General features: G+C 39.2%; 1 protein-coding gene across 1 annotated transcript; it reads right to left on the bottom strand.

Moving 5' to 3' along the window:
• Positions 1-6,937: 6,937 nt before the first annotated feature.
• Positions 6,938-9,043, bottom strand: LOC138868436 (uncharacterized). Its single transcript, XM_070145990.1, has 4 exons — positions 8,570-9,043; positions 8,015-8,085; positions 7,522-7,811; positions 6,938-7,359 (listed from the first exon to the last, which is right to left on the bottom strand). Exons 1-4 carry the CDS (start codon positions 9,041-9,043, stop codon positions 6,938-6,940), a joined length of 1,257 nt encoding a protein of 418 aa, XP_070002091.1.
• Positions 9,044-11,168: the final 2,125 nt, after the last annotated feature.

Below are 11,168 nucleotides of genomic sequence, written 5' to 3'. Positions count from 1 at the left end.
AAGTTTAGGATCTCGTTATACTATTAGGAATTAATCAAATCGTATTTGGTTTTGAATGAATAAAAAATCACAAAAAATATTATCGTTGGTAATATTGTCATTCTATCGTTTAAAGGTTGATTTTTATACGATATTGTGTGTTAATTATTACTAAAATTCAATTAATGTCTTGTAATATAATTTTAATTTTATATTTTTTATAATTTATTTTTTAGGATTTTTTGTAAATTCGTATTTTTAGTTAAAAATAGAAAAAAAGAAAAGAGTTTGAAAGTGGAATAAATCGGAAATGGGCCATTCAAATTGGACCCAAATCAGGCCCAAAGCATTTGTCTTGCCCGGTCCAGATCAGCTGACCTCAGGGACGTCCAGACGACGTCGTTTTGACCATGCTTGATATGGGCTGTTGATCTCAAAATGATCAACGGACAAGATAACATCTCCGTACCCACGTTTTAACCCGACCCGTCTCACCCAGAGACCCACCGGTGTCACTTAACCCATACGACGTCGTTTCCATTTAAGCTGATCAATCCAGGACATTGATTGATGATCTAACGGTCTAGATTAAGTTTCCCCCTAACTATATAAACCCAATCCCTTACCCCCACGCCCCCTAAGCCAGACCCCCCTCCCCCATCATCGTCTCCTTCCCAAACACCCTCAAGAAACCTAGCTCCGCCCCTCCTTTACCTCACCATAAGCCCGGTGGCAACGATGGTGGTGGCCACCAGACTAACACCCCTAGTGCACCTCGACCCCCTGGACACGGATCTGCAAACTGTTGGTCTCGAATCTTCCCCCATCGTCTCGAATCTTCATTTGAAGATTCAAGCCAAACCCCAACCTATGCCAAACCACCCCAAATCCATACCACTTACCCCCTTGACCTCCCTCGTGACCAAACCAAGCTTGGTTTGGTCCGAATCTAACCAGAAAAGCTCGGACCCCAAATCAACCCCCAAGAACCCTAGAAATCCAGAACCTGGGGTTTTGTCCAATTAAACGAAGGGTTGGGGTTTTAATAGACTTTAATCAAGGTGTTCTCAATTGAGAACACTTCGATTAAAGTCCGTTCAACCCCAAAAGAGGTTCGATTCAAAATCCGAGACATGGTCATCTAAATTTCAATTTCTTAAGGTAATTTCTTTTCCTTGTCAGTTCTATGTTGTTTTCTTTTGATGTTTGTTTATGTGTTTAAATGTCAGTTTGATTTATTTTCATTTTTGTGTCGACTATTCTGTCCACCTTGCCCGGACCTTTTATTTGGTCGAATTTTTATCTATTCATTGACGAGGGTATGTGTTCAAACTATATAATCGATTGAAATGAGTTTGGTCGATTAATTAGTTTCCAGGGCAATCCTTTGTTTTTGACAGTACAACTTGAACCACCTGTTAATACTGTTCGATTCTGATCATTTGCTATTGATTGTGTGTGTTGTAATTTGCGTAGTCGATTCAATATATGTCGTCAATTAGTTTCAGTTTGGAAAGGTAGTAATCTGACTCATGCTATTTAATTTTATTTACTGAGGCATTGTTGGAATCGGCTGAGAATTGATTTGTTGTTTGTTAGTTGAATCAAAAATCATCTAAGGATTGGTTATAGCTGCAATTCTTAATGAAGATCTCAGAGTTAGGAAAGTGGGCTGCCAGTCGAGTATGGGTTGAACCATTAGAGTAATCTATAGTGCAAATACACCCTGGCTAACATCTTTACAGATGAGAAGTCAGATGTAAGATGAGTTTAATAATAAAAGGCTAAAAATGCACATGAGAATAGTAGTGGAACCTGCTGTACAGTAGGATATCCACTGCATTTTTGAATTTCAGCAGATTAAAGTAGAAGAAAACCTCATGCCTAGACAATCCTAAGTGGAAATGACAGCCTTTAGGGTTTATTTTAAGCCATAGGCAGCCTGCCTATAAAAGGGGGGTTCTTCTTTTCTTCAAAGAACAAAAAGAGGAACTGTGGGGAAAACAGTAGAGAGTTTTAACATAACATTTTGAGAGATCAGGAGTTTTAAAACCAGAAAAAGAGGGGGTCAGAACCAAAAAAGAGGGAGGAAGGAGAGATATAGGCAGCTGGACACACAAAAGGTTCCAGGGCCTAAAAGCAAAAACATAAGCTGGTAGTCGAGAGAATTTTCCAGGATCTCAGTGTTTTAAAGCTAGGTTTCACAACAAAGAACTTCAGTTTGTTTTCTACTCGAAAGTTCAAAATCAGAAACTACTGTTTTATTGTTTCTCCCTGCGATCTTCTTGTACTGTTGGGATTTATCTGGCAGCTTGGTTTGTCTGTTGATTTTCAAGCACTACTCTTCAAGCTACTGGGTTCTTCTTTGGGTTTTAATCTGTCCCTGAGATTTCTGCTGCTGTCACTACTGGGTTTTTTTACTAGTTCTGCTGTGTTGTCGAACATATTGTTGTTGTATGTGTGCTACTACTGCTCTTGTTGACCCCTTCTCTCTTCTTGTGTCCAACATCCAGGTACACACTAGAATTACACACTGATGTAACAGTAAAGTTGAGCATGAAATGAAAGATACGAAGGACTTTAATTGTTTGATGTCGTATTTGTAGTTTCATAAAAATGTTAGTAGATCCGTGCAGTCTTTTGTTTTATAACTCAATGAAAAACGCATTAGGTAGTTTGTATTTAATTGAAACTGAGTTGTCTAATATGGGACCTATAATTGTTTAGTTTGTGTGTATGGTATAGCTATGTAATTTGTGGAATGCACAAGTTAGTTAGTATATCGATAGCCAAATTTCATCTCTAGTCATATTTTACACACATAAGGCACTGCTTCTAATTCTGCCAAATGTAATATAGTTTTCTTTTTATTTTTGAGAACTATATTAAATCGGACTTCATTAGGCAGTTTGTAGGACAATGTTGGAATCCCGTTAGTAATGTCCTCTAGTAGTTGATTATAGTAACCCCAAAATATGTTAGTTTAAGTTCAACTTGAAGAACGATTAGCGTGAGCTTAGCATTTTATCAATCTTGTATGCATTTTCCTTAATTAAATTAAAAGCATGTTCGCTCATATAATAAGGCATGAAATAATTCCCCGTCTTGCAAATAATTAATCTGATAATTAATAAGGGGCCGGAGCTGGCCAAGCATGTAATTTAATTAGCGATATTTTCTTCTTTCATTTTTAGAGACAAACATAATAGAAAAATGTAGTCACTGTAGGTTTATCTTTTCAAAAAACTGAGACGAGCCTCGCCAAATACAAATGCAAATTGCGGGGCCCTCAATAATTGGTTGTAATAAATATTTAGATTTCTCGGGATGGGCTATTTAGTGAACTTCACTGCTTTCCCTAAAGATAATAACGCGTTAGATTCTTTAGGCGCGATTTAATTAAATTACCTTCTTAAATTCGGGTGCGCATTTATGTGACCCAAATCCAAATCTCAACGGAGTTGGAATGTATTAACAACCACGGGAGCATTGATTGTGACGTGGTTCGAAATGCATTTTTACGACGTTGCAATTCCATAAAAAACAAAAAGCGGTTTAAACCTAATAAAAGCACACAATCTATAACATGTATTAAAAAATTAGATATTTGGCCATTATAACAATTTAAGTGATTGTGCTAGAACCACGGGATTCAGGGGTGCCTAACACCTTCCCTCGGGTCAACACAATTCCTTACTTAGAATTTCTGGTTCGCAGACTTCATTTGGAAAGTCGAAAATTTCCTCGATTTGGGATTCAAGATAAATCGGTGAATTGGGACACCAAAAGCCAAACCTTTGCCAAATGGCAACTCTGAATTAAATAAATAATCTCATTTCGAATATTGTCACTTAAAATGGAAAAACTCCCTCGCGCAACTAACCCTTCGGGGCGGGCGCGCAAAAAGGATGTGTGACAGGTAGGGAATTAATTAAATTAATAAATCAAAATAACCTAACTAAATTAAAGATACTAACATAAAAGAGGGGGAAATTAGAATCATAGCTATGACATTGATAAAACCCAACAGGCCAAGAAACATCAGAAAATAAGCTTTTTACGGTTTTGAAAAAGGAATAGAGGGAACAAACGAACAGAAAAACACTCACACTCAGAAAATTGGTCAAGTTTCAAATAAGGAAAAAGAGAAGAAAAGAAGAAGAACAAAAGGTGAAATGAAACCAAAAACAGAACCAAAATGAAATGAAACTCACCGATTAAACTCGAAATTACTCATTATATTCTAACTTGCTAGTCTTTTTTCTCTATCAAGAAAGAACGAACGACATCAGTTTTGTCATGAATCAACCTTCTAAATGTAAAAAGAATAAGCTTGGGTCTATGCATGCCACCAGGTTCGATAGGAATTGGTTTTGAACTTTTAGGGCTCGAATTCGGATCTAAGATTCGAGGAACTCTGAGCAAATTCGAGGGAAAACAATGGTGGATTAGGTATGAGGAGGAAAAGGGGGTTACGGGGTGTTGTTTTGGGGTGGTTTGGGACCGGCGCCGCCGGGCTTGAGGCAATAAAAAATAGGGCGGCTTCTAGGGTTCTTTGGTGAGTCTCTGAAGAGGGTGAGTTTGAGAGATGAGACGAGAGGGGGGATTAGAGTTCGGACAGTTTTATACGACTGGGGGCTCAGTTCTGGACCACTTGATCAATTGAGATCAACGGTCCAAATGGAAGATGAGTGAAACGGGGTCGTTTTGAATTTTGTGGGATTGGACCAGTTTTTTCGAGCGGGTTTGGGCTGGGTCAACTGGGTATTGTGTATAAATTAATTGGGCTTGGGAAAAAATTAAACAAAAAGCCCAAAATTCGTATCTTCTTCAACTATTTTCCTTTTTTTCAATTTTTATTTTCAGAAATTCTTTTTTCTTTATTTTCCAAAAATTAAAATCTGACTCAATTCCTAAACCTAATTATCCTACACAATTAGTTTAATTACTCAAAATAATACTTAACACCACTAATTAATTACCAAATTAAAAAATAAAACCACAAAATTCGACGTTATGTGCAAAAATGAGTTATTTTTTGTGATTTTTCTATTTTTGTAATACAACTTAATTACTAATTAATTTAAAAATGCAAGATTAAATCCTAAATGCAAATGCAATGTATTTTTGTATTTTTCATGAATTAAATAAAATAAACGTGCACAGACAAATGCAAGCACTTAACAAAAGATGCTACAAAAATCCACGAAACTGCAAACAATGGAAAAAATTTATTTTTGTTTGAATTTATGGGAATAATTCATATAGGGTAAAAATCACGTGCTCACACCAATAAGACTCTCTCATTTTTCATTTTCTTGCTCAAAACGGAGTGTTGCCCCTAATATGAGTCACCTCTACTTGCTCGACTCGGCATCTCTCGAAGACTAGTCGGAAGGTCTTTCTTTAGACCGTAATGTGGGCTTTTGGATATGGTTAGAAAGAAAAGATATCACAAGGGCTCAAAAAAACTGGAATGGGTTCAAATTTACAACTTTTGGAATCATATTTCTTACAACAACCACAACTTTCTGCCCCAGTTTCTTTGCTTGGGGACTTTTTGGATTCATTTTGATGGGACCGAACCGTGAGGCTGCCTACGTATCCTTAAAAGGAATCAGGTCGAACGTAGTTCATATCATATGAATTACTTTGTTGTTGTAATTTTTCTCTTTTCTTTTCTTTCTCTCTTTTCCTTTTCTTTTATTTTCTTTTCTTTTCTCTCATTTTTTCACTCTTTTCCTTCTCTTTTCTCTTTTCATTTCTCTTTTTCTTATTTACTCACCCTTTGCGCTTGTGCTTCCGAACTTTGCTACTGATTCCAACAGAGGGGTATGAAAGGAAATAAATAAATTACAAAGGGGTAACAAAGGATAAAGTGTTTAGATAGCAGAACAAAATATCGTCGTCATTCCAATCTTCGAAACATGTCAAGTACAAATAAATACAATTTAAACCAAAGAAATCATGCATTGTATCTTTTGACTGCATCAGAGTTGATAGCCATGTCTTCACATTTGCCTTCTTTATCTGTCAAATACAAAGCACCATTGGACAACACTTTCGTTATGATGAACGACCCCTACCAATTTGGGGCAAATTAGCCTTTTGCTTCAGCATGATTTGGAATGATGTGTTTCAATACTTGCTGACCCACTTCAAATTTCTGAGGACGCACCTTCTTGTTGTATGCTCTTTCCATTCTCTTTTGATACAACAGGTCGTGGCATACTGCTGCCAATCTTTTCTCATCAATCAAACTTAATTTCTCCAGACGGGTTTTGACCCACTCAGCATCATCAATTTCGGCTTCAGCAACAATCTGAAGGGATGGAATTTCAACCTCCGTGGGTATCACTACTTTTGTGCCATATACCAACAAATAGGGAGTTGCACCTACTGAAGTGCGAACAGTAATGCGATAACCCAATAATGCAAAGGGCAACTTTTCATGCCATTGGCTAGAACCTTGCACCATTTTCCGAAGTATCTTCTTTTTGTTCTTGTTGGCTGCCTCGACTGCTCCATTCGCCTTGGGGCAGTATGGGTTGGAATTGCAATACGTAATCTTAAACTGTTGACACACTTCTTTCATTAGATGGCTGTTAAGATTGGCACCATTATCTGTGATAATGACCTTTGGGATTCCGAACCGATAAATGATATTTGAATGAACAAAATCGACCAATACCTTCTTGGTCACAGATTTGAAAGTTTTAGCTTCAACCCACTTAGTGAAATAGTCAATGGCTACCAGAATGAACCTGTGCCCAATGGATGTTGTTGGCTCAACCGGTCTGATGACATCCATACCTCAAGAAACAAAGGGCCATGGTGCAGACATTGTGTGTAATTCAGATGGTAGAGAATGAATCAAATCTCCGTTTACTTGGTATTGATGACATTTGCGCATAAAACTGATACAATCTCGTTCCATGGTGAGCCAATAATAACCTTCTCAGAGAATCTTCTTTGCCAGAACATACCCACTCATATGCAGCCCACAAAACCCGGAATGTACTTCAGTCATGATAGTCAATGCATGTCTAGCATCTATGCATCTTAACAATCCAAGATCTGGAGTCCTTTTGTACAAAACTCCCCCACTGAAGAAAAATCCACTTGCTAATCGACGAATTGTTATCTTTTGATCCCCTGTGGCATGTACCGGATATACCCCCATTCTGATGTACTCCCTGATATCATGGAACCATGGTTCACCATCAAGTTCCTCCTCTATCATATTGTAGTAGGCATGCCGATCATGAACTTGAATATGCAGAGGGTCAACATAAGCTTTGTCTGGATGGTGCAACATTAACTCCAAGGTAGCCAAGGCATCGGCAACCTCATTATGGATCCTTGGAATATGCCTGAATTCTATAGATCGAAACCATTGGCAAAGATCATGCAGACATTGTCAATACGGTATAAGTTTTAAATCTCGCGTCTCTCATTCTCCTTGAATCTGGTGCACCAGAAGGTCCGAGTCTGCCAAGACCAAGACTTCCTGGATTCTCATATCTACAGGTAGCCATAGACCCAAAATGCATGTCTCATACTCAGCCATGTTGTTGGTACAATAGAAACGAAGCTGAGCCGTAACAGGGTAGTGATGTCCTATTTCAGAAATGAGTACAGCTCCTATCCCAATGCCTTTCATGTTAGTAGTCCCATAAAAGAAGAGTTTCCAACCGGGCTTTTCCTCCTTCTCGACCTCATCAATGTGCATTACCTCTTCATCAGGAAAATAAGTCTTCAAAGGTTCATATTCTTCATCCACGGTGTTCTCGGCCAAATGATCGGCCAGAGCTTGGGCTTTTATCGCCGTCCTAGTCACATATACAATGTCAAACTCTGTGAGCAAGATCTACCACTTTGTGAGCCTTTCTGTGGGCATGGGCTTCTGAAAGATTTACTTCAAAGGATCCAGACGAGAGATGAGGTAAGTATTGTAGGATAACAAATAATGCTTCAACATCTGTGCTACCCAAGTCAGGGCACAGCACGTCCTCGCAAGGGGAGTATACTTAACCTCATAAGATGTGAATTTCTTGATGAGGTAATAGATGGCATGTTCTTTCCTGCCAGTGATATCATGCTGACCTAACATGCAACCAAATGAGTTATCCAAGACTGTCAAAAAAAGAATCAAAGGTCTTCCAGGTTCCGGCAGCACCAACACAGGTGGGTTTGACAAGTACCCCTTTATCTTATCGAATGCTTCATGGCACTCATCAGTCCATTTGACCGCCGCATCCTTCTTCAGCAGCTTAAAGATGGGCTCACAAGTTGTCGTGAGCTGAGCAATAAACCTACTGATATAGTTTAGCCTCCCTAACAAACTCATCACCTCGGTCTTGTTCTTTGGCGGTGGCAATTCCTTGATAGACTTGATCTTTGACGGATCCAATTCAATTCTCCATCGACTAACTATGAATCCCAATAATTTCCCCGATGGAACACCAAATGTGCACTTTGCAGGATTGAGTTTGAGATTGTACCTGCGGAGCCTTTGAAAAAACTTTCCCAAATCTCTGACGTGGTCAGACTATTTCTTGGACTTTATGATCACATCATCTACGTAAACCTCGATCTCCTTGTGTATCATGTCATGGAATATGGTTGTCATTGCCCTCATGTAAGTTTCCTCAGCATTTTTCAAACCAAAAGGCATGATTCGGTAGCAATATATTCCCCACGGCGTGATGAATGCCATCTTCTCCGCATCTTTATCATCCATTAAAATTTGACGATACCCCACATAGCAGTCCACAAAAGGCCCAATCTCATGCTTGGCACAATTATTAATCAAAATGTGGATATTTGGCAGTGGGAAGTCATCCTTTAGACTTGCCTTGTTGAGATCACGGTAATCAACACACACTCTGGTCTTACTATCTTTCTTTGGAACAGGCATAACATTGGCTAACCACATGGGATACCGCGTGACCCGAATGACCTTTGCATCAAGCTGCTTTGTGACCTCTTCTTTAATCTTCACACTCACATTAGTTTTGAATTTTCTCAACTTCTGCTTGACGGGCGGGAATGTTGGGTTCATTGGCAATTTATGGACCACCAAATCGGTACTCAAGCCTGGCATGTCATCATATGACCATGCAAAAATATCCTTATACTCAAACAGTGTTTTAATTATTTCTTCCCTGATTTGCGGTTCAAGATGGACACTTATCTTGGTCTCTCTGACATTATTTGGATCCCCTAGATTGATTGCTTCTGTATCATTCAGGTGAGGCTTGGTTTTTTCTTCAAAATGACTTAATTCCTTACTAATCTCTTCAAAGGCCTCATCCTCGTCATATTCTGATTCATCGTCACACTCTATTTCTTGGATTATTATTTCAAAATTAGATTGATTTTTAAGACTGGGCCCAAGATTCCTTATGCATGTCATGTTATTGAAACCAGCATAAAAAGAACTGTACAAAGAAGAAAAGAAAAAAATAAAACTATCAGGAATGATGGAAAAAGGAAATTGCATTTCATTGAAAATAAAGGATAACAGGGTTTTTACATCAACAAGCGAAAAATAAAAATCTAGGTCAAAACCCTAAAATGACCCAGATAGACAGGAAAACAAAACAAACTACCAAGACTCATTCCTGGTAGGGAGAGGAGTAGCCTTCCAATTGTTAAGCTTTGCATTCGGCCCGACGAACTGCACGACCGCTTTGCTAGGACCTTCTCCAACTTCCACCATGTTCACATCATTAAACAACCTCTGGAACCTTTCAATTAACTTCTCATCAATGTCAACCACAGAATTTGGAACTGTCGTCACTGGGTGTTTCCTGGCACCGGGTTTGACAAAAGACCTAGAGAGACATGGAACAGGCTTTGGAAGTGCCCACGCCTTTTGTTTCAACCTTTTAGCCCTTTTCACATCTGCTGTTGTAGGTTTGAATCCAAGACCGAATGTACCTAAATTCTCAAGGAGGGACACTAGCTGTATGATACCCTGCAGAGGTGCACCCAGACCTTTACCGGGCGCGAAGCCATTTTTCAGCATTTCAAAGGCCACAATGACTGATGTGGAAGTTATCTTTCGAGTTGGAACACACTTCCCTTCTGAAACTTTCTCGACTGGCACTGTTTCAAAAACCTGATAGACCCAGGGCCATTTGTAATCTTCAACCTTAATGAATGGGACAGAGGCATCACTGTGAGCACACAAATTATCTTAGCCATGCACAACGATCTCCTGCCTATCCCATTTGAACTTGACCATCTGGTGCAGACTGGACGGGACTGCTTTAGCGGCATGAATCCAAGGGCGACCTAATAGAAAATTATAGAAGACGGCCACGTCCAGCACCTGGAACTCCATGGTGAATTCCACCAGTCCTATTGTCAACTCAAGCACTATATCACCGATCGAGTCTTTTCCTCCACCATCAAAACCTCGGATGCATATGTTGTTTTTGTGAATCCTCTCATCATCAACTTTCAACTTGTTCATAGTAGAGAGTGGGCAGATGTTTGTATTAGACCTATTGTCAACTAATACCTTGGTAACCACAGAATTTTCACATTTTACCGTAAGATAAAGAGCTCTGTTGTGTTCAGTACCTTCCACAGGTAACTCATAATCATAGAAGGTGACCGTGTTCATCTCAAATATTTTGTTGGCAATCTTTTCCAAATGGTTCACTAAAATTTTGTCAGGAACGTGAGCCTCGTTCAGAAATTTCATTAGGGCCCGATGATGCTCATCTAAGTGGATTAACAATGACAACAATGAAATTTGAGCAGGCGTCTTTCTCAACTGCTCCACGATGGAATAATCTTGTACCTTTATTTTTCTCAGAAACTCCTCCGCCTCTTCTTCAGTCACTGCTTTCTTCACTAGAACTGGGTTATCTCTGGATGTTTTAGCTTTCCTTAACTCTTTCGGGGCAAAGCATCTCCCCAAACGAGTTAATCCATGGGCCTCATTAACTTCTTCTTTCATTTCCTTTCCCTTATAGGTCACTATCACCCGTTCATAGTTCTATGGGATGGCCTTGGTGCTGATTACCGGTAACTGGGTTACAGGCTTGATGATGACAGGATCCGTACGGGCACCCTCCACAATTATGATAGGCTTGTTGGCCACTCCTGGCACAACCACGTTTGACTTTTTTTGCTTTGCTATAACATCACTTGGGGATCCTTTCTTAGCTACC

This window comes from Nicotiana sylvestris, chromosome 5, assembly GCF_000393655.2.
Source record: "Nicotiana sylvestris chromosome 5, ASM39365v2, whole genome shotgun sequence".
NCBI lineage: Eukaryota > Viridiplantae > Streptophyta > Magnoliopsida > Solanales > Solanaceae > Nicotiana > Nicotiana sylvestris.
Note: the sequence above shows the minus strand (reverse complement) of the source record. Positions and strands in the feature narration are given on the sequence as shown.